The sequence below is a fragment of the Argopecten irradians genome, chromosome 3, assembly GCF_041381155.1.
Source record: "Argopecten irradians isolate NY chromosome 3, Ai_NY, whole genome shotgun sequence".
Classification (NCBI taxonomy): Eukaryota; Metazoa; Mollusca; class Bivalvia; order Pectinida; family Pectinidae; genus Argopecten; species Argopecten irradians.
In genome coordinates, this window is record NC_091136.1 from 22,837,024 (window position 1) to 22,861,714 (window position 24,691).

Consider the following 24,691-nt stretch of genomic DNA (forward strand, 5'->3'; position numbering starts at 1 on the left):
AGGCTTTGCAACTTCTGTTAAAAAATGTTGTTATGTAGTTAATAACTGAAATGTCTCGTGTGAAATAATTCGTGCTCATGATTCTCACAACATGACGTTAGACGTCAGAAAAAATCGAAACAACAATCATCTTCAGAAACCATTGCTGAGTCATCCTTGAAGGTAAGGAATCGTAATGTTTCAACATAAGGCAGTAATTGCAGTTGTGCAGCATGAATCGTTAGTAGTAAACAATCACATTATAATGTTGTTGTTATGTAGTTAATAACCTGAAATGTCTCGTGTGAAATAATTCGTGCTCAATGATTCTGTGCCACATTTGTCTTGTTGCCCAAAGTTTGGATGAAGGTTGTTAAGAGTCTTTCTCTAGAAAAGCATGCAGCTAAAGAAACCATCACCAACCACTTGTTCCACAGCCTGATGCCAAAACTGTTCCACAGCGTGACGCCAAAACTGTTCCACAGCCTGATGCCAAAACTGTTCACACGCTGATGCCAAAACTGTTCCACAGCCTGATGCCAAAACTGTTCCACAGCCTGATGCCAAAACTGTTCCACAGCCTGATGCCAAAACTGTTCCACAGCCTGATGCCAAAACTGTTCCACAGCCTGATGCCAAAACTGTTCCACAGCCTGATGCCAAAACTGTTCCACAGCCTGATGCCAAAACTGTTCCACAGCCTGATGCCAAAACTGTTCCACAGCCTGATGCCAAAACTGTTCCACAGCCTGTTGCCAAAACTGTTCCACAGCCTGATGACATATCTGTTCCACAGCCTGATGACATATATGTTCCACAGCCTGATGACATATCTGTTCCACAGCCTGATAACATATCTGTTCCACAGCCTGATAACATATCTGTTCCACAGCCTGATAACATATCTGTTCCACAGCCTGATGACATATATGTTCCACAGCCTGATGACATATCTGTTCCACAGCCTGATGACATATTTGTTCCACAGCCTGATGACATATCTGTTCCACAGCCTGATGTGTCTCAGCCAGCATGGGATAGTTTCCTGCCAAAAACTATGAAAAGAAATATTCAACCGGGTGATGTGGAATGGATTTCAAAGTGCTTGTACGACTCGGCTGGACATTTAAAAGAAACTTTTCCATGTCAAAATTGGTATCTTCCTCCACATCCACGATCTCCAACAGGATCAGCACCTCTTCCTCATAATTATTTCAGACAAAGGATGTTCTTGTGGGCACCCATGCGGATGTGGCATATACCATTGAAATGTCCATCATGCAGACACCCATTAAGCCATAGTGGTATCTACCCCAAGGTGCGGGAAGTCATCGATATGGACACCAGGTATTATTTGGTTGGTGGGGATTACCCGAAGTGCAATAAATGCAAAGTGCCATATTGTCCGTGGAATCCGGATTTACTGAGTCAATTGGATCCAAGCCACCGGAGCATATTCCCTGCAGTACTTACAAAGTACAATGCTTTGGATCGAAAAATTGTCACTATGATGAAGCCTCGAACTCAAGGCAACAGTTCCAGCTACATTCAACAATCTGTTCATGAACTACACAGTGAGGAATGGGGTAGATGTTGTTTATTGTACATGGCAGATTGTGAGCTGCATAAAAAGGGAGCCATGATAACAGGAGCTGCAACAACATACCAACAGCCACCTCCATTTCGTCCTCTTCCTCTGGCCCAGTGGTTCCAGACCGCTCATTCTCATGAAATATTGGACCATGTGGAAGAAATGAAAGGGGTCATCACTAGCACGTATGGGCGAGTGTTGAAGCTTGATTCTACCAAAAAGGTTAGTTTATGTGTTTTTGATGTCATAAGGTTCTAAAGAGGACAAAGGTCATTTGAATATAGATAACAATTACTATGAGATAAAGATTTAGCATTTTCATTCTAAATGGTCATACAGATCTTGAACAACCTTTACATTTTTTCCTTTCAAATTTATATAATCACTGTGTATATCAGTCTCGTGTTCTGGTAACTAAACTTATTAAAAAAAAATATAGACAGATAGATATTATGAAATTCGGTTGCATACAAAAAGTCATGTGTAAGACTATTTTATACAAAGACCTACTTTTCATTAACTTTTAGGCGGATAACAATCATATTTGTAGTGAAACATCATTGCAGAAGGACAATCATATTTTCTATAAATCAGTTAGGTTGGACGCTTAGTGACAGAGGGGAGGGTCTAGAAGGGGGAACTTTGATGAAATTTTGCTTTAAATCCTACTCCTCCTTCACCCTTGTGTACAACCATATGTGTCATGAAACATCTATATTTTGGGAGGACAATCATGTTTTATCTGAAGAACCCAAATACAACCCATGTAGACAGAACAATGAGGGGCCAAAACATAAAATTTGCTGAAATTTGGGTTTAAAATAGGCTGTAAAATTTAAAAACAACTTCTTGCGAAAGACTTTGAGACCTATTGAGACCTACACACCTGATATTAGGCCTGCAGCCTACTAGGATTTAAGTGAATTACCTTTACCTATTTTTAAGGTCAAAGTCATCAAATATTGTGTTCCTTGTATCACATTAATTGTTAGCCACTACTGTATACTTACTGTGGTATGTTGTTTTGTGCCAATAGTCATATGACTGTTTTCAAGTTTCCAAGGTTGCCTGTCATTATGTAAAATGTAATGAAAAAATGTAAATTTTTACATTGTAGGTGACCAAGAAGTTAGCTGGGGATGTATCAGAATCAGCCTCGTGGATGACAAACATCGCCAATGAACATGGTCAGGTACTGAACTCTGTCCTTACCACAGGAGAAGGGCCTGCACTCATAAGGCTTTGCCAAGGCATTGTTCAAAGATACAATAATGCTGGAGAACCGGAACCAGACATAATCTATGTGGACAGAGACTGTTGTAGTCAATCAGGTAGGTTATCAACTCATACTGCCCCTTCAATTTTGAAAAATATCTCCTGTAGCTTTGGTGCTTTAGTTTTTAATTACACGATACATAATTTTCTTTAAACATGGTAACTATTAAAGTACTGTTAATGTAACTAATAAATTTAAACAATAGAGATGCAATGATTTTTCAAAATACGTTTTAAACTGTGATACTTTCCTCATGATACTATATGATACTACATGTAATCTATTGTATTGTAATTTGCTTTAAAACATGGCATTATGATATAAAATGAATTTACTTTTCAATGAAACTTTACAAAATATTATCACACATTGGCTGTTATGTGTATTAAAAGAAAGTGCACGACCAAAAATAATTAACAATTACATAAATTGACTTAAAAATCCAAATTAATCAAAATGTTTTTGGAAAAAATATTTAAAATGGAATGATCCTGTCTTGACACATGTAATGCAATACAAGTCTTATTGAAGCAGACAAAGTTGTAGCCTGTTCCATTAACAGTATTTTTTACATGAACAATGACAGAAAGAAAAGTTGTCAAAAATTTGTGTGCATGATCGCTCTAGGTTCCTATAAAATTGTATTGTGTGTTAAAGGATTTGTGCAGTCAAAAATGATAATTTCAGTTTATGCTGGAAATGGCTTTATTAGCACGTGTAGAAACCTACCGCGCGCGACCGGAATAACCCGTAAGCCGTCGATATCGGGGTCAAATTTTCTGACCACCCGATTATGCATATTTTCTAGCTCTAAAGCGTGTGACGTCACAATAGTCCGTGGCTTATAGCTGTACTATAACTGATGTGCTATCACTTATATCGACGGTCACAGGTCACAGGAAAAGCCGATCAACGATTTTTTATGATGACTTTTGAGTAAAGTTAATCGTACAATAAGTTTGGCTCGAATGTATATAACTAAAAGAGTGAAATTCGATGTTTCAAATACTCTAATTTATGCTCTAATAACAGGTATCTTCGTGTAATTATGAAAGAAAATCCGCACAGAAATAAAAGTTTCGGATTTTTTTTGTCGAGGAATTCAGTAACGAATAAGCTTTAATTAGATAATATTTTCCTGTAGTCTGTATCTTTGATACATTGTGAATTGCAAAGTTTGTGACTGTAAAATGAAATTTTACGTAACAAGTAAAGAAATCGATTAAAGCATCGAGGATATGATGCTTGACGTACGTACACACTGATGATTGATCATTACAAACATTGTGTTGTGTGTTTCTAACTGAATAAATTGAGATACATTTATTACAATACCGTAATACGTTTCAACATGTGGTAGAAAGAATTTATTTTTGATATAAAAGATGAAAATATTGAAATATTAAGCAAAACAAACTATTTTTTAAGACAGTACAGTCGCGTTCAATTTTTAATCGATATACGAATAGATACACCGATATAGATATATAATTAGCCATGTCTTTGGTTTGATGGTTATGTAATACCAGGACCAGGATGTTGTTTACCTGTACGCAACGCCATTCATCGAACTCACCTGTAATTACCTGGCCGCGGGCAATTTGCTATTCGGTGGACTATATCGGGTATTTGGTATTGTCTTACTGTCAATCAGGTTAGGACATCCGCTAATTGGATTGTGATTTGAATTATGGAAACCCCGTGCATCAATGCTCTAGGTATTTTATTGTCACCTCCATTTTTAAAATGAAGATGTAAAAGCAAATGGAAATAAAATATCCCTGATCATACCTAGGAATATATATTACACACACACACACACACACACATATATATATGTCATACACAGATAAAATATAAATGGAGTTGACTTATTCAGAAACAAAAATGGTTCTAAGAACTATTTCAACTAAAGGTTTAACCTTAAAAATTATTCCAGTCAAGTACTGTAATAACGTAATCATGGCATATAGCAATCTTCCGTAATTTCTAGGTATAAGTAAGAATTCTAAGCATGTATTTTCACCGTTTCGAATCTACATGCATAGTCATACAAGAAGGGTTACAGCATTACCACACTAAATATACTTATTTAAATATCACTAAGTATGTTCATATATCACACTATTAAAATCTCGGTATGATATACAAAAGGTTCGACAATGAATAGGCTATTTTAAGGATTAGGATAATTTTTAAATAATGATTTTTTTTTTAAAATCTACACTTATACTGTATCTAAAATCATATATCAGAAATATCATTGATGTATGTCTGCTTTTTAGTAAACGTTACGGATAAAGTTTCAAAGGCAACAATATAGATATACATATTATTTTCGGTATAAGATCGGGGCTCGGCACCACAAAACTTTCTTAGACAGATTTTTTACTCAAGTCTATGTTAAATCATATACTTGAGTAAAAAATCTGCCTGAGAATAGTTTTATGGTGCCGGGCCCTGTACTGCTACTCCAATATCACATAACTGACAACCGTCCACATTTTATTTTTACTCAAAAACTATGCCGTGCTTGCATCGTTATAGCAGAAGTTTGAAATAAAAACACGCATTATAGATATATGCATGCTTATTTTTGTGATTTTACTCGTAAAAAGATAGTGTTACATTATACTATTTTTTATTACACAGAAATTTACATAATATTAATATTCTATCTAAATCTCAGTCCAGACTGATCCGAACATCATTTTGATATCGTTATCAAAGTGGACTGATTATCTAATCTAAAGTTAGATATATACATGTTTGAATGTTTAAAATGGTGTAAATGGAATGTTTTGAAACTGAAAATATCTACATCATAAAGCTACAATAACCATTTACTCGAAAAACTCAAATTGTAGATCTAACGTATACGTACAATGTATATATGCTGTATAAATGTATAGTACTAGGCTTACCTTGTGTAGCCGCGGACTACTCTGACATCACAAGACCACGTGACCGCCTAGCTCATTATCTCTGAACCGTAGTCGACACTACCCGTAAATCACGACCAAAACCAACCGATAGCGCTAAAAGCTAGGCGAGTCGTTGGGTGGGACTTGATTTTTCATTCATCCAAAGCAATATCCTGACGTATTATCAAAAACAAATTTTTGCTGCACAAATCCTTTAATATTTTCACATTCTTTTAAATGTTAATGTTTATTTTCTCTAGGTAAAAATCCAGTCCTCGATTGGTTTAAGCCGTGGACATGCACCATCAGGCTTGATATCTTTCATTTCATGCGACGATTCACAAGAGGCCTCACCACAGAGCATCATCCGCTCTATGGTACATTTTGCTCAAAATTGAGTAACTGTATCTTTGCCTGGGATGAACAGGACTACAAACTTCTGAAGGAAGCTAAGACAGCCGAGTTAAAAAGAAAATATCGTGGAGTGTCTCCTTCAGATTACCAAACAACCTCTTCCATATCCTCGGCAGAGCTTGCAAGGCATTGCAAGAGGAGAACTAAACCCATAGCAGACATAAAGCAGTCCATTAACATGTTGCTAGATGAGCTGTGGGACAGAACGGACTCCACTGGTCTTCGCCTCATTAATGAAGACAGCATGAGGCGTGTATGGTCTATACAGGAGAAGCATTTGGAGTGCATTCAAGATCCTCCTGGGGTGGAATTGTACACTGTTAAAGGCACCTTGGAGAAGGGCGGAAAGATCTTAAATGTATACAAGTGTGCAAGAGGATCTTCATCACTCGAGTCTTTCCACAAGCATCAATGCACCTTCGTACCTGGTAAGTCCATATCATTACATAAGGCCACTCTAATTTGAAAAATAGTTTGTTCCTTTGAACCATTCTGGGGATACATTTAAAGGACGTTTTTGTTTTTCTTAAAAGTTTTATTTCTTGTAATCCGTACAGATAGGAATAGATCAGATCAGTTTGGATACTTCCGAGCTATTTTAAACGTGTACACGTTAAAAATCAATATTTTACTTTAATTGTTTAGAAACTTTGCAAATACGAAATTTACAAAAGCCGGTAAATATCGAAAGTTCAAAACTTAGAGAGGCGGAGGAAAATATGTAGAACACTTTAAATACTTTTTCTATGCCAAAAATACAACAAGTCACAGACCATACAACTTTAAGTGTTAATTGTTTGTTATTTTTCATTAAAATATAATAGCAATATTGTAGACCAGTAAATGTTGTAATATTGTCTCAGTAAAACGAAACTTTTATGAGAAACATCAATTATCATTGAATCATATGTTGGAGCAAATATCCGAATCATTTTGAGTCCATACATAGACTTCTAGGATAATGTAGCCTAAATTGTTTGTTACTATTTTCAAGTCATGCTGTTAATTGAAGATGATCAAAATAAATGCATACTGATAGAACATTATTGTATGATGGGTTCAATCATGACTGGATATTTAAATTTTCAGGATGGAATGCCAATGCGTCGCATATGCAAATGTACATGATGGAAGGAAGCAGCAGGTGGAATCAGAACAGGGCAAGGGATGCTGTGGAACTTCCATCAACATCTGCAACAAAGATGTATGACGTTAGACTCATGTCTGCCATCAATGCCATCAGCCAAAGAGTACTGAACATCGACCTAATTCCAGAGTTCCAACCTCCTGGAAGGCCTACTGGTAAAGTCATTATCAATAACTTAACAAAGTTGAAAGGGACAGTATTTTGAATCAGCTTGACCATCTGTCCTTTGATGAACTTTTTCTGGATGTGAAACATCATTTCAATGACCAGTAAAATAGATATAAAGTTGATATGAGTGAACAGCATCATTTGATAGCGGTGGGTGGGGATCAAATTCAGTTTGGGAAGGTGGTCATTTCATCCCCAAAGCATGACAGGAAAAGATGATGATTTTTAGCTCACCTGGCCCGAAGGGCTGGTGAGCTTATGTCATGGCGCGGCGTCCGTCTGTCAACATTTCCTTTTAATCGCTACTAGTGATAGAGTTCTGCATGGATTGTAACCAAATTTGGCCACAAACATCCTTGGAGGAAGGGGAACAAAACTTGTATAAAATTTGGCTCTGACCCCTCGGGGGCAGGAGGGATGGGGCCCAATGGTGGAAGTAGAGGTAAATATTCAAATTCCTTCAGAAAAGAAACAATGAACCAGTATTCAAAACAGTACTTGGCATTATAAACCAGGTGAGCGATACAGGCCCTCTGGGCCTCTTGTTTAATTTGTTATGTGTAAAGTTTACATATTGTCTGGAAATTTTTAACATGGGATTATATGTCTAACTAATCACCAGTGAATCATAAGGTTGTTTGTTACATCTCTAGTAAAAGTAAGCATTATAATGTATGTTGAATTTCTTAATTTCAGATGAATTGATAGCAGTTGACTTCCTGTTGGCCCAGTCAGGAAAAGGGGACCATAGACCATCAGAGACATTTGACAAAGATGATGAGAAAAGGTTTCTTCCTGAGCTGGATGTTGAGGAGGCTACTGAAGAAGTCGAATTTGATTGTACGGTGAGCAGCGCAGTGGATATTGAACATCTGCCAGGTAAACATTGTCGCACATACAGGAGTGCCAATCTACATCATCATAAGGTTGCTTGATACTACGTTTCTTTTAAAACGATCGCCATTTTGCTCCAACTCACTGGAACCATATTAACCATCTTTAACAGCCATCAGTATTTAAGAGACAAGACTCACAGAAACAAAATGTTGGTGAGACTGTGTATTATCTGATATTCTTTATACACCCTTACAGAAAGCTTAAGTGTGCAGCAATATTGCTGCAATATAGCAGCTATATTGCGGCACACTGATCTGTGTGCAGCAAGTTACTGCAGCAATTGAGCAGGTTAGTGCGGCTAGCCGCACCGTTCTGGCACTATTGCCGCACTAATACTTTGTTGCAGCTATATAGCCGCAATTGCGGCTTTCGTGCAAGAAACTTTTCTTTAAAAATCTGTGTGCAGGAATAGTGCCGCAAATTGTACTACACAGTATCCTACACAGAAAACTTTATGAAGGTTGCGGCAATATTGCTGCTATATTGCGGCAGTATAACAAAGAATTATGGGTACTCCCATAATCCTTTGCTAAAGGTTAAAATCAGTTGACCTTGAATTCAAACATTGATTCAAGAGGTTGTGGTGTATGAAGGACAGAGGTAATGGAAATTTCTTCCATTGGATTATGATAAGTGACAAGTGGATGTAGTCTGATAGTGTTTTGGATTTGATAAGGTTTGTTGGTGAAATTTAAGCAAAATAATTGTTTTTATTGGTTTATAGTCATTTTATGTCACAAACACTTAAATGTGCATGTATATATAGCTTTATTTAATTCATGTGTCCTGGAACAATAATTTTCATTTGATGTTGACAAGGTAATTCTTGGTCAAGATGAAGACCAATTTCATCACCAAATGAATTCAAAAGGTTATTGCATAATGCATGTACCAAGAATCAAAAGAAAGACTCTTGTGAATTTTCAAACTTTTCTATTTATACCTTTGTACTTGTTTAAATATAAACCAGGAAGCTAACGGCTATGGTGCCACAACTATGTGCAGCTTTGATGCGACAAATGTGTGTGCTGCTGTGGTGCGGCAAGTGTGTGCAGCTATGGTGCGGCAAACTCATTTGCATGCGAAAAGTATGTATTGCTGCAATATTGCTGCAACTATGTGGGCTTTATCGCGGCAAGTGTGTGCAGCTTTGGTGCGACAAGTATGTGCGGCTATGGTGCGGCAAACTCATTTGCATACGAAAAGTATGTATTGCAGCAATATTGCTGCAATATTGCTGCAGCTGTGTGCCAGAGGCCTTATATTTCTGTAAGGGCATTTATACCACAATTGTGCACAGAGTGATCTTAAGCATAAATCTAGACAATGTATGAATACATCATATAACACACATGCTCTCCACTTTAAGTGTTAAATGTCTATTGTATATATTGTATATTCTATATTATCTTGATCATGTGCAAGATGAGCTGCTAAGGTCAATATAATCAAGTTTAAATAAAATCTATATTATTATTATTAGTATGTCTCTTAATTACTGATGGTTATGTGGTAACGCTGCGATGGTGCAAAATGACTGCCATTTGTGATATACCACAACCAAATGATTTATGTTGGTTGACACCATTGCCATAATGATTTGGATTATCAGCATAACAATACTGTAAATGCACTTTTTCAGTGCAATTAAATTTGTGACGTAAAAGTAATATCATTATATGTAGTGGAATTTTTCTTCTGCAAACTAACATATTCTGACATTCATGTAGTGCTCACTTAATAGTTATTTACATTATGTTGCAGATACACCAAAAGTTCCATCGAGTCAAGGACCAGTCCATATGAGCCTGTGTGACCGATGTGGTGTTTGTCTAAATACTGGAGAGATGGTCACCCATGCGATCACATGTACATCAACTGTACAAAAAATAAGGGACAGTCCTTCACCAGATATGCAAATTTCAGAAGAAGAAGAAGACTCTTTTCTGGTACTTTAAATCTCTTTTGAATTGGATGTTGGAAGACAATTAATAATAATCGTTATATTCCAGGCAGCAACATAAAAGTTATATATCAAATGCAATGTCCAAATCATATACATCTATACTATGCTCTTTCACGTTGGTATGGAAAATAAGGGTATTCTATATAAAGAAATATACCTATTCTTCAAAAGCCAGAATACTTTGATTTTATTATCCAGAATGGGGGATATGGATTTTGTTTATGATCTTCCTAGGCTCTATATTATGCAATGTAACTTCATATACAGATCAGGTCACTGTGATCTATGTTTTGAACTTTTACCTCTGTTTTAGTAAAAGCTTGTCAGGGCTCCATGAGCTTCTAACATACTTGGTTATTATGGGTTCACCTTGGAGAAATAGCTTGTTTCATACTTAAAAGTTTAGGATGGCGACCGCTCGCGAGCCTTAGCTGGCATTCGGTCCTGAACAGATATGAAAGGAGCCCTGTTTAGGGATTTCATTCTTGTAATAGTGCCAAAACATATTTTTACCTTTAACCTCAGGGACTGATATCGATCTTGGGCCGGCAGACTACCATACTATCATATTAAGAGAATTAATGTTAGTTATTGCTATTAAGTGTGCAGATTCCATTTAGACATTGATATAAATACCACCAAATTGCCACACCTGCTGTCCTATAATTTGAACAAATCAACAAATATCTGTTATGAAGAGGAATAGTGATGAAAAATACATCTAATTCTTCCATTTGACCAATACAGATTACCTAGTTGTGGACACAAAGATCTCATTATTTGCAATAATAACATATAAGTTATCTGCCTTTGTTAGTCCCTTAACAATCTCATGTTACATTTCTTTAAAGCTTTATGAGTCAACAATTGCATGGACCGAACACGTTCTTATAATGTGTTGCTTTTTTATACACCTTTTATAACAGTGATGGACATATAGTGGGTCAAACTGGGTACTGCTTTATAATGTACAAATTCTTAGAGTTCTTAGAGATTATTATTAATTTTATATCGATAGTTTAGCTATATAGGTTATGCAGATTGGTCATATTTTAAGTGGCTGTGTTTTTGTCACTAGAATACACGTCATGATGCCCATGGCTTCCCTGGTTGGGAGAAAGTGGACACTCTCTCAGCGTACTTGGTGGATCAACTGGACACTACAGCAACATCATTAACAGTGTCAGAGTCGAACCAGATTATCCGGATGTACGCTGGTTTGCATCAGATCGACAAAAGTCCGACCAAGTATGCCAGGAAGTCAAAGAAGGAAGTCCTACCAGGTCCTTGGAGAGCATCAAGAAAACGTAGTGGTTCTTCTCCTGGTGTACAGGCATCTGAGAGGTAAACGTACTGATAGATTATTAATTAATTCACCAGGTCAAAAGGACCAATGTGAGCTTATGCAATATATGAACGACTCTGAAAATAATTATTTGAATTACACTCGCATTGCAAAGTGTTACAGGACATTTACACAGCTATTCACCCAACCCATATCTCTTCTAAAATTTCTTCAGAATACATCAAATAGTCTTTATTAATGGGTTAATTCACAGTGAGAGAAGAGGAATAATAATGATTACATTACGGTTACCACCAGTATGTACCCAGTGAATCTGATAATAAGATATGGAGTAAAACCAAGCAGTCCCACTTCTTTCTATCTTTTTTTTCTTTTCTTAGGGGGAGGGGATGGGATTTACCACAAAACGTTTAGTGTTCAAACATATTGAAATAACACTTACGCTCCTGCTCAAGTGATATGGCTTTACTAAGTACTCTTAGACAGGGGTACATCCTTTTGGCTGGTTATAGGACAGTGCTGACAAATTTTGTCAAAAATCCAATTTTTGTTCAATTTAAATGAAACTTCTCAGCAGTGTTTAGGACTAAGTGTAAATTAACATGAATCTGTAATTTCCAATTACTTTGGTTGCCATTGTACCCAGGTCACTGTAAAGAGGTGACACATCACATGCTTTAATAACAGATATCATGGAAACATAATGGAGGAATATGGTTGCAATGTTCTCGAAAATAATCATTGGCTTACAGTCCTATTTAAAATTGGTATTCATTGTTATATTTCATTCAGGTTATACAAGACACATGGTCGTGCAGCACAGAGCCCAGATACCAACAGGATATCAGAATGTATCTGCATTCGTCTGTGGAGGATATACCAGTATGTGCGGAATAGACCCAAAGATGCCGCTGGAAAAACTCTCCAGGTATCACATGCCATTGTCAAGCATTACAGTTTGATACAACAGCTGCTGGAGGATTGTCATGCTATCCAAGACAACACCAATCTTGTGCTGGTCACATTGAACAACACAACTGTCAATGCATGGTAAATATTAGAGTCAATATCGTGAAATTATTACGATATATGTATAGCTACTGTAGTTAGTGCCTTTTTTGAACTCATCTGGTCTGAAGGGCCGATGAGCTTATGCCATGGCGTGGCATCCATCCGTTGTCCGTCCACATTTCAAACATCCTTGGGGGAAGGGGATCAGATTATGCATGAATGGTGATGCAACCCCCTAGGTTCAGAGGGGCAGGGTCCAAATGGGGGAAAATAAAAAGACTTAAAAAGGAAAACATTGGCAAATTTTCTCTAATCCTTCTTTTGCTGTAGGAATGCAAGGATTTCATTCAATTCTTTTCTACAGCATTAATTGTGTTTTGGAAAACCAAATTTAAATGCTTAAATATGTTGAATAGCACAATTGAATCTGAAAAAGCAGGTGAGCGATGCAGGCACTCTGGGTCTCTAGTTCTTTCATACAATTATGATGAAAGGGAGTGTAATACTGTTCTTAATTGAACAATTCCATTTCACAAACGCTATTTAAATCTTCTGTATAAATGTTTTGGCTAAGAATGTTCAATATGGTTGCTCTGGGTTTTAAATGAGGTAATTTTGTAACTGGCTGATTCGTAGTTACTTTTTTGATACACAGGCATAATGTCTTCACTTGAAATTCACATGAAGAAATATAGCCTGTGTAGGACTTGCTTCCAGTCTGATAAAACAGTCTGTCAATCAGTCATTTAGCAAAATAATCTACACATTAATGTAACTTTAATTGTCAAGCATATCCAAATAAAAGGTCAACTATAAATGTCACTTGCTGAAAAAAAGTATGTCAATGGCCAATGTGATAGTTTGTGGGGACAGGCAAGGAATGTTTATTTCTTCAGCGTTTCTCTCATAATGCTTAGTGAATTCGTGTGAAGAATACAGGTCTACAGTACTTTAATCAAGCATGCAATTTCATAATTATTTTCTTTATATTACTTAGGATGCAAAGGAGACAAAAAAGAGCTGACAGAGATGCTCTTCTCAAGGGGACAGATTTACCAGCTCTGTCAGTTTCTAAAAGGCCGATACCCAAAAGATCTAAACCTACCACTCAAAGACAGCCAGGCCATAATATTCTTACTTTTAATGAGCCAGACAATAGGGAAGGCCAGTTAAGCAAAAGGCCAAGAAAGAGGATAGCAGCCCCAGCCATACGACCTGCAATGTTGCCTGCTTCAGCCATACGACCTGCAATGTTGCCAGCTGCAGTGATACCACCGGCAATGTTGCCAGCCCCAGCCATTCAACCGCCAGTGCTACCAGCTGCAGCCCAACCACAAATTGCTCAATGGCCACCAATGATATGGCAGTTGCCATCCCAACAAACTGTGCCAGTTGTCTCCTCCAATTTTACAAGACAACAACAGTGGAGACAAAGGCAGACAGCAATAGAAGACCAGGAGAGGATGGAGAGAGGAGAGCCTCCTGTAAAAAGACATAAAACATTACATAGATATATTTGCAAAGCCTGTGGGAAAGAAAAAACTTCACAAACTGGCCACACACAGACCAAGGGCAAGTGGTATTGTCCATCCATGGGTATGAGTGTTGAGGAATGGCGTGGACAATTGAAAAAATGATGTGCTTCTATGCTTGTTTTTGCATTTTCTTAATTAATGATGTTTATGCAAAAACACTTATTTTATTAAATGTGTATAACAATTCTGCTCTGGTGAGGTTTCAGTCTCATTGGAAATCTTGTCTCAACATTAAGAAGTTTCTGTGATTTTCAAAAAATAATTATCATGATTTGTAGCAAGGCGCAATATAAATAATACATCAAAAAATGAAATTTCTTTTCTTTGTTGTATGAGCACTCTGGGGCCATATTTGAAAAGGTGTATTTCTTATATTTTGTCAAGAGGTGTAATTTCACATTTTACTTCAATATTTTTGCTTAAATCTCCTGTATGACAACATCAAGTTTATTTTCTAGTAAATCTTTACAAGGTTCACACTCAACTTCACAGTATGAAATTATAACCTTTTGGGTTTTTACCTTGCTGTTTTAATGAAGTTAAAGTGATTTGAATTTGAAAAAATAGGTCAACAACAACACATTTTGGTGTGGTACAACAAATCAAGCACACTCCCCTTATTTTTATGCTTCTTTTTTCTTTTAAACTGCAAAATTTTATAAAAAGTTACTCATCAGAACTTTTTCTGTGAAGTGTTGAATCTGAAAAAATAAGAATTTTCAACTTCAAAATTTAATACATATGGCAACATATACTGCCATTCTGATCAAAGAAAAAGGGTTGACTGTGTAATATGATTATTTTCTTAGCAAAAACATTGTTTCTTTCAATTTGCTGATTTCCATACATATCAGACAAACATTTTCAAAAAATATTGCTTTAGTTTGTCATGTGTTTGGTCAAAACAGTGAAATTCCATTTAAATCACAATTTGTGTCAAATACCTATCATTGATTTACACTAGCTCAGAATCAAGCACACCACCATATTATTTTTATTCAATTTTCAGTATGACCTCCTATTTCCAAAAACCTACATTAGAAAAAAAGGAAGTCATAAAATAAGTGACTTTTCCTCAGTTGACAGCACATCTTCAGTTAATAGTATGCTATCGCTTATTAAGTATGCAAATTATTTAGTTGAAATTACATTAGGTTTTCTCAAGTAATGTATCTATAATCACTTTGAGTGAATTTGCCTTTGAAATATGCACCTTTGAGTGAGACTCCAAGATATGGAATTTGATGTACACTTTATAACAGAATTTGCATATGATTTAGGATGAGTTATTGTTGAACAATTGTACTGTCTTGTTTTTTCTAATGCCACTTTTACGATATTTTTTACACGCATTAGTGCATGAACAACTGGTGATGTTTTTATATCTTTTTACACATATCTGATATCAAGTTATGGGCCTAGATTTAGGCAAGATTGCAATATGTTATGTGCGCATCGGCATAATGTAGTAGGAATGTCCATTGACATAATATGCTTACACTGAATTGTCTTACATTAAGCTTGTGATTTTATAGTGCCATTTTTTTTTTTAATACTCCTTACATGATTTAGTGCATGAACAATTGGTGATCTTGTTTTTATATATACATACCAGAATGTATACTTGAACTTGTCGAGTGTTCTTTTCTTGTTTTCATAATTGTGCATAACGGTCTTTATTTCTATTCAAGTCAGCTGACCTCATAATATGGCATGGTATCTGTCGTCCGTCAGTCATCATTTCCAAGTTTAAAGATATGATTGAGGGAAGAGGTATAGAGTTTGTTCAAATTATGGCTATAAACTCTCTTTGAGCAGTAGGGGCAGGGCCCAATAGAAAGAAACAGCAGGAAATCCTTTAAATCACTAGCAGTCGTGGAGTCTCCATGTATTGTTACCAAATTTCCCTCCACTTCATGTCCCTCTCCCCTGTCTTTCATAGGAGGGATGAGCACAATAGTAGTAATTTATTCAAATCACCACTAGCCATCACATTCTGAACAACATTTGGTCAGAAATACTCTTGAGGTGAGGGCAATAGTTTTTGCGTAAATGATGAATTTGACCATCCTGTGGCCATAGGTGTGGGGCTTCATTTGGAAAATATAAGTATATTAAATTGCTATCCTCGGATAAAAAAGCAATGGTATAAAAGTTTTGTCGTAAATTACTTTGCCACCATTACCGATTTAAATGCTATAATACCAGAGGAAATAAAAAGTAAATTTATCATCTTTCTCCTACAGTTCTAGTATTTTGTCGTTATCATTGCAATATCCAGGTGATCGATATAGGTCCTCTTGGCCTCTTGTTTATTTACATTGGTGCATTAACAGAAAAAGTGTTGACACAACTATTGTCTTTTCTATTTACAAGAATTTATTTTAACACATGTACATCATAATTATGAATATATATATAACATACACATCACAAATCAGAAGATGCAAATGTGGTTAAAAGTCAGCTTTGGGACTTTGTTAACTTATGAACTAAACACTGTCAAAAACACATATTGTTGCAATTACAGGTCAAATTTTGAAATTTTTTGAAATTTTATGCATTTTGTTTTTAACAATTTTGAGAAGTGCCATTTGTTAATATATTGACATTAAGAAGCTTATTCTGAAACATTCATTAAATCAAAACATACTTCTGAGTTTTACTGTAAGTCCTATATTCCCTTTTCATACCTTTTTTTACGTGAGCTTTTGGATGGTTCACCATCTGATTGTTCACAATGTAGGCCAGTAGGGGACTAGTGTATCTCTCCAGTCTGATTTTTGTTTCAGAACATTAACTTGAAAATATGTTGATATGGAATCATAATATGGCAACTTATAAGGTAACGCTTTCTCTGGGTCAAAAAGGTCAACTACAAAGGTCACTGTTACTTTAATAGATTGTTTTAGAAAATGTTTGCTTCCATAATGATACTTTGATAACAAATTTATTATTATTGGAAACTTAGATTGATAAAGCCGTAACTTGGAATCATATTAGGGGTCACAAGATTTATGTCAAAGGTCACTAAAATTAGGTTAAGGTCAATGGTACAGTAATAGTTTAAAAGGATCAGCAAGGTGCTGATTCAGTTTGTTTCTATAAACTTTTTCAACTTACTGATTATTCCTTTGGTCCATCCAAAACCGACTCTAAAGGCAATACATTGTAGTCCCAATATTGGAAGCAGTATCTTCCCTCACATTCTTAATCTTCCATGATTCAGCTTGCTATAATTGCTGTTATATCCAGATGAGAGATGTATGCCATTCAAGCTTCTTGTATTACATGGAATTTGTAGCACTTTATATTTGATCTCTCATAATGATAATGACTTATTTTTTTCCATTACATTCAGGACCAATTCATGTTTGTTCTGTTTCATACATTGTGGACAAAGTTTTAGTATGTTCACAGTATATCATGTTTGTTCTATTTCATACATTGTGGACAAAGTTTCAGTATGTTCACAGTATATCATGTTTGTTCCATTTCTATACATTGTGGACAAAGTTTCAGTATGTTCACAGTATATCATGTTTGTTCTATTTCATACATTGTGGACAAAGTTTCAGTATGTTCACAGTATATCATGTTTGTTCCATTTCTATACATTGTGGACAAAGTTTCAGTATGTTCACAGTATATCATGCTTGTTCCATTTCTATACATTGTGGACAAAGTTTCAGTATGTTCACAGTATATCATGTTTGTTCCATTTTTATACATTGTGGACAAAGTTTCAGTATGTTCACAGTATATCATGTGTGTTCCATTTTTATACATTGTGGACAAAGTTTCAGTATGTTCACAGTATATCATGTTTGTTCCATTTCTATACATTGTGGACAAAGTTTCAGTATGTTCACAGTATATCATGTTTGTTCCATTTCTATACATTGTGGACAAAGTTTCAGTATGTTCACAGTATATCATGTTTGTTCCATTTCTATACATTGTGGACAAAGTTTCAGTATGTTCACAGTATATCATGTTTGTTCCATTTCTATACATTGTGGACAAAGTTTCAGTATGTTCACAGTATATCATGTGTGTTCCATTTCTATACATTGTGGACAAAGTTTCAGTATGTTCACAGTATATCATGTTTGTTCCATTTCTATACATTGTGGACAAAGTTTCAGTATGTTCACAGTATATCATGTGTGTTCCATTTTTATACATTGTGGACAAAGTTTCAGTATGTTCACAGTATATCATGTGTGTTCCATTTCTATACATTGTGGACAAAGTTTCAGTATGTTCACAGTATATCATGCTTGTTCCATTTCTATACATTGTGGACAAAGTTTCAGTATGTTCACAGTATATCATGTTTGTTCCATTTCTATACATTGTGGACAAAGTTTCAGTATGTTCACAGTATATCATGTTTGTTCCATTTCTATACATTGTGGACAAAGTTTCAGTATGTTCACAGTATATCATGTTTGTTCCATTTCTATACATTGTGGACAAGTTTCAGCAGTATATCATGCTTGTTCCATTTCTATACATTGTGGACAAAGTTTCAGTATGTTACAGTATATCATGTTTGTTCCATTTTTATACATTGTGGACAAAGTTTCAGTATGTTCACAGTATATCATGTGTGTTCCATTTTTATACATTGTGGACAAAGTTTCAGTATGTTCACAGTATATCATGTTTGTTCCATTTCTATACATTGTGGACAAAGTTTCAGTATGTTCACAGTATATCATGTTTGTTCCATTTTTATACATTGTGGACAAAGTTTCAGTATGTTCACAGTATATCATGTGTGTTCCATTTCTATACATTGTGGACAAAGTTTCAGTATGTTCACAGTATATCATGCTTGTTCCATTTTCTATATTGTGGACAAAGTTTCGGTATGTTCACAGTATATCATGCTTGTTCTATTTTATACATTGTGTGCCAACTTTTTTTTTCCAGGTTCTAGTCTTGTTTTTTCTTGGATGGTTTCTATATTTTTGGTAATTTATTTGACATATTCTAATCACCTATCAGTGACTATGAAAAAATAGTTACCTTGTGTTACAATAGACAAAAACAAAATTGCATAATTCAGCTCTTATGTCTGCCACAGGTGATCTCTATTTTTCTCAAACAACTCTTGTTTTTTGTTCAGGTGTCCAGAGGGGATGACAAAATCTAACTAGGATGAAAATTATATAAACGGTCAACGTTCTTACATTATGTTTTAAAGGTTAAGCTAAAAGTCTTTCTTTTTTTTAACCGATAGCTTATATTTTATTTCTTTTGAAACTTTTCAGTCTGTTTTATTTTTCATATTAATTGTTTCTTTTAGAATTTCTTAGTGATTTTTTATAATATGAATCATTACTATTTTGCAAGTCATATACTTTCTTGAAAATGACACATACATGACAAAAAAGAGAAGTCAAATCATCTCTATAAGTCACAAGTGGCACCATGTACATTTCATTTTATTAGATCAATCCAAGTGAACACTTTTCAAACATTCAATCTTAGCATGTCGTATAGGTTGGGTAAATGTTGTTGTGTATCAGGACATTCATCTGCGATTTACACATCTTCTATGTTGATGTTACATCATTACTTAATATCAGTTAATGTTTATATGGAGGATATATATCTTTTAACTTTAGTTTATTAAAAGCTGGGCTACTTTTTGTTATCATTGTCATAAATGTCTGTTGATGAATAATAACAACACCTTGAAATCTTAATGCTTGTTTGTTTTTCTTATTGGTCATTTTTTGGTCAACAATGCATTTTGTTTCAGATTTTGCAGTAGACTTGATGAAACGGAAGGTTTTGAACAAAAAACAACAAAACTGGAGGATTTCTTCAAATATTTCACTAATTTCACACTTCTCTCTCTTTTCCTTTTCCCCCCTTCTTCTTCCCCCCCTTTCCCCCCCTTTTCCCCCTCTCTGACAGTCCTTTATCCCCCTTTTTTGGCCGCAGTGGTTAAATGTTGATGACACGTCAAGGTACAAGAAAATTTAACACGAATGGCATTTAATTAAGAAGGGAAAGTCACAGTAAAATCACGTGCCATGCATTATGACGTCATTAAAAGTAGCGTCATCAAATGTTGAACTAGTGAGAAGAAAACGTCTTATATTTAGCATAAATGGTGTGATATGAGAGATAAGTAATCTTTCATATCACAGGTATGAAGGATAAGGCTATTCCAATCTCGGAATTATAAAATTAGGTATTAGATAACTTAAATGTGCTCCATCGCCGACAGAGCATCATTTATATCCATCATTTGAACATTAATTGGTGTTTAATCGTGTGTATATATGCCTAATTAACACAAAAAAAAAATGATGTAAAATAATTTGTTTCGCCTTTGATGCATGCGCAATCAGTACTTAATTTCATATAGAATATAGTGCCATGGAATTTTTTCGGGATGCAATTAATTATTTTTCATATTTTTAACTTTAAGTAAAATTAGAAGCTCAATTTTTTCAATGGTCATAATGGTGTTAAGTAAGTAACTTTTGTAACTGAAGAAAAATACTAAATCGCCTGCTCCTATTTTTGACAATGAAAACCATTTGTCAGCGGTGGAGCATCTTTAATAACACCTAAGATGAAATACCTCTATCCTTCATATCCACATATGAGTCTGGTATTCATGAACGGATGACATGTATTATCATACTAATATGAATGAACAAATCCACTGTTTTATTCCTGCTCTTCGTGTTGTCGCATTCAAAAAAACCAAACTCAAATGGATAAAAACTTACTGTTACGTCACAGTGATTTCTTGACGTTTAATGCATTGTGACGTCATCAAAATGCCTTTTTCAAAAGCTGAAATCGGGATAAGAGAATGTAATGTTGTCAGCAAATATGTTATAGTAATTTTGTGATAGGAACCAGGGAATGGAATCAGACTCGTTCCCATCAGAACAAACTCTCGAAGCTAAAAGTGGTGGGAAGAAATACAAATACCGCATCAAGACGCACGAATATTACATGCCACTAAGTCGTCGTGGCCGAGTGGTTAAGGCGATAGACTAGAAATCTATTGGGGTCTCCCCGCGCAGGTTCGAATCCTGCCGACGACGTTATATATTTTTGCACATTTAGCTTCTTACATTCCCTTTTCTTGAATAAGCAGAAAGCTAATGGTATATCAAATCAATATGAAAGAACAAATCCATTATTTAATTTTTTTCTATTTGTGTTGTCGAATTTTGAACAACCAAACACAAATGCATAAATTTGATTGTGTCAGACCCGTTCCAAACACGACAAACGTTCAATGCAATGCTAAAATTGAGGCCGTGACGGGGTAGTTATTGGAACAAATAAGATTCCACACTTATAATGGGATGGAGAAGCTAGAACCCCAATTCCTATGGCTAATAATGTGTCTTTGCCAGCTAATGGAATCAATGGAAAAATCGTAAAAAAAATGTTCGTTGTGTGTTCCGACTGTCGGTGGTTTGTCGCAAAAGAAATGTCACCCAGCATTTTAATTCTATATCTTACTTTTGTGATACTCTGGCATTGTTGGAAAATACAACATTTGATGCACAACTGACATGGAAGGCTTAGTCATTTCATTTATTTCATGTTTTAATATGTAAAAAAAAACGTACATGCCAAAACTTTGCCAAAAGAAAGATTATCATTTTTTTCCAAATTTGAAAACATTAAAATGACTATTAGCAATTCTTGATTTGATTCTTCAATGTTATTGTTTACCAGTGATGTTGACGACTGGTATCGTTATTAGAGTTCTCACCTTTATGTAAATCAATGTTGATGACACGTCAAGGTGCAAGGAAATTGAACACGAATGAGATTTGATTAAGGAGGAAACGAAAGAAGTAAAATGTAAGGCGTCTTATTTATATTTCTTATTCTATACAAAGGTGGTGACATCTTTTCTCATTAGTATACTTTTCACCTGTGCGTAATTAAGTGAAATAACACATCAAGACGCAAGAACATTAACGTCAACCAAGTCGTCGTGGCCGCACCGCCTAGTGGTTAAGGCGATAGACTAGAAATCTATTGGGGTCTCCCCGCGCAGGTTCGAATCCTGCCGACGACGTTAAATATTTTTCACATTTAGGTTTAAGACTTCATAATCTCTCATCTTACTGTGACAAATGGGGCAATGATTCTGTGTAGGAGACATATTTATTCCACAACTACCTGGCTAAGAAAGTTTTATTGTGACGTCACAGTAAATCACATTTCATTTATTATGACGTCATTAAAAGTGGCATCCAATGTTATTTTTTACAAGTGATGTTGACGACTGGTATCAGTATTAGAATTCTCACCGTTATGTAAATCAATGTTGATGACACGTCAAGGTACAAGAAAATTTAACACGAATGGCATTTAATTAAGAAGGGAAAGTCACAGTAAAATCACGTGCCATGCATTATGACGTCATTAAAAGTAGCGTCATCAAATGTTGAACTAGTGAGAAGAAAACGTCTTATATTTAGCATAAATGGTGTGATATGAGAGATAAGTAATCTTTCATATCACAGGTATGAAGGATAAGGCTATTCCAATCTCGGAATTATAAAATTAGGTATTAGATAACTTAAATGTGCTCCATCGCCGACAGAGCATCATTTATATCCATCATTTGAACATTAATTGGTGTTTAATCGTGTGTATATATGCCTAATTAACACAAAAAAAAAATGATGTAAAATAATTTGTTTCGCCTTTGATGCATGCGCAATCAGTACTTAATTTCATATAGAATATAGTGCCATGGAATTTTTTTCGGGATGCAATTAATTATTTTTCATATTTTTAACTTTAAGTAAAATTAGAAGCTCAATTTTTTCAATGGTCATAATGGTGTTAAGTAAGTAACTTTTGTAACTGAAGAAAAATACTAAATCGCCTGCTCCTATTTTTGACAATGAAAACCATTTGTCAGCGGTGGAGCATCTTTAATAACACCTAAGATGAAATACCTCTATCCTTCATATCCACATATGAGTCTGGTATTCATGAACGGATGACATGTATTATCATACTAATATGAATGAACAAATCCACTGTTTTATTCCTGCTCTTCGTGTTGTCGCATTCAAAAAAACCAAACTCAAATGGATAAAAACTTACTGTTACGTCACAGTGATTTCTTGACGTTTAATGCATTGTGACGTCATCAAAATGCCTTTTTCAAAAGCTGAAATCGGGATAAGAGAATGTAATGTTGTCAGCAAATATGTTATAGTAATTTTGTGATAGGAACCAGGGAATGGAATCAGACTCGTTCCCATCAGAACAAACTCTCGAAGCTAAAAGTGGTGGGAAGAAATACAAATACCGCATCAAGACGCACGAATATTACATGCCACTAAGTCGTCGTGGCCGAGTGGTTAAGGCGATAGACTAGAAATCTATTGGGGTCTCCCCGCGCAGGTTCGAATCCTGCCGACGACGTTATATATTTTTGCACATTTAGCTTCTTACATTCCCTTTTCTTGAATAAGCAGAAAGCTAATGGTATATCAAATCAATATGAAAGAACAAATCCATTATTTAACATTTTTTTCTATTTGTGTTGTCGAATTTTGAACAACCAAACACAAATGCATAAATTTGATTTGTGTCAGACCCGTTCCAAACACGACAAACGTTCAATGCAATGCTAAAATTGAGGCCGTGACGGGGTAGTTATTGGAACAAATAAGATTCCACACTTATAATGGGATGGAAAAGCTAGAACCCCAATTCCTATGGCTAATAATGTGTCTTTGCCAGCTAATGGAATCAATGGAAAAATCGTAAAAAAAATGTTCGTTTGTGTGTGTTCCGACTGTCGGTGGTTTGTCGCAAAAGAAATGTCACCCAGCATTTTAATTCTATATCTTACTTTTGTGATACTCTGGCATTGTTGGAAAATACAACATTTGATGCACAACTGACATGGAAGGCTTAGTCATTTCATTTATTTCATGTTTTAATATGTAAAACGTACATGCCAAAACTTTGCCAAAAGAAAGATTATCATTGTTTTCCAAATTTGAAAACATTAAAATGACTATTAGCAATTCTTGATTTGATTCTTCAATGTTATTGTTTACCAGTGATGTTGACGACTGGTACCGTTATAAGAGTTCTCACCTTTATGTAAATCAATGTTGATGACACATCAAGGTGGAAGGAAATTGAACACGAATGAGATTTGATTAAGGATAAAATGAAAGAAGTAAAATGTAAGGCGTCTTATTTATATTTCTTATTCTATACAAAGGTAATGACATCTTTTCTCATTAGTATACTTTTCACCTGTGCGTAATTAAGTGAAATAACACATCAAGACGCAAGAACATTAACGTCAACCAAGTCGTCGTGGCCGAGTGGTTAAGGCGATAGACTAGAAATCTATTGGGGTCTCCCCGCGCAGGTTCGAATCCTGCCGACGACGTTAAATATTTTTGCACATTTAGGTTTAAGACTTCATAATCTC

General features: G+C 35.3%; 1 protein-coding gene and 4 non-coding genes across 5 annotated transcripts; all 5 read left to right on the forward strand.

Moving 5' to 3' along the window:
- Nucleotides 1–363: 363 nt before the first annotated feature.
- LOC138317885 (uncharacterized) lies at nucleotides 364–18,011 on the forward strand. The gene is made up of 9 exons (XM_069259858.1): nucleotides 364–1,792; nucleotides 2,688–2,901; nucleotides 6,031–6,612; nucleotides 7,274–7,486; nucleotides 8,196–8,378; nucleotides 10,161–10,345; nucleotides 11,441–11,706; nucleotides 12,461–12,718; nucleotides 13,677–18,011. The coding sequence occupies exons 1-9, from the start codon at nucleotides 1,037–1,039 to the stop codon at nucleotides 14,314–14,316; spliced, it is 3,297 nt and encodes a 1,098-aa protein (XP_069115959.1). The 5' UTR covers nucleotides 364–1,036; the 3' UTR covers nucleotides 14,317–18,011.
- Nucleotides 18,012–21,217: 3,206 nt separating this feature from the next.
- Nucleotides 21,218–21,299, forward strand: Trnas-aga (transfer RNA serine (anticodon AGA)). Its single transcript has one exon. It is a non-coding gene; the product is annotated as a tRNA-Ser (tRNA).
- Nucleotides 21,300–22,204: 905 nt separating this feature from the next.
- Trnas-aga (transfer RNA serine (anticodon AGA)) lies at nucleotides 22,205–22,294 on the forward strand. Its single transcript has one exon. It is a non-coding gene; the product is annotated as a tRNA-Ser (tRNA).
- A 1,285-nt stretch (nucleotides 22,295–23,579) lies between these two features.
- Nucleotides 23,580–23,661, forward strand: Trnas-aga (transfer RNA serine (anticodon AGA)). The gene has a single exon. It is a non-coding gene; the product is annotated as a tRNA-Ser (tRNA).
- Nucleotides 23,662–24,567: 906 nt separating this feature from the next.
- Trnas-aga (transfer RNA serine (anticodon AGA)) lies at nucleotides 24,568–24,649 on the forward strand. The gene has a single exon. It is a non-coding gene; the product is annotated as a tRNA-Ser (tRNA).
- The last annotated feature ends 42 nt before the right edge of the window (nucleotides 24,650–24,691 follow it).

Excerpts from the sequence above, each read along its gene's own strand:
- LOC138317885 (XM_069259858.1), top strand. The coding sequence starts at position 1,037 with ATGAAAAGAAATATTCAACCGGGTGATGTGGAATGGATTTCAAAGTGC. Across the intron at positions 11,707-12,460 it reads GGTGTACAGGCATCTGAGAG|GTTATACAAGACACATGGTC; the intron begins GTAAACGTACTG and ends TATTTCATTCAG. Across the intron at positions 12,719-13,676 it reads AACACAACTGTCAATGCATG|GATGCAAAGGAGACAAAAAA; the intron begins GTAAATATTAGA and ends TATATTACTTAG.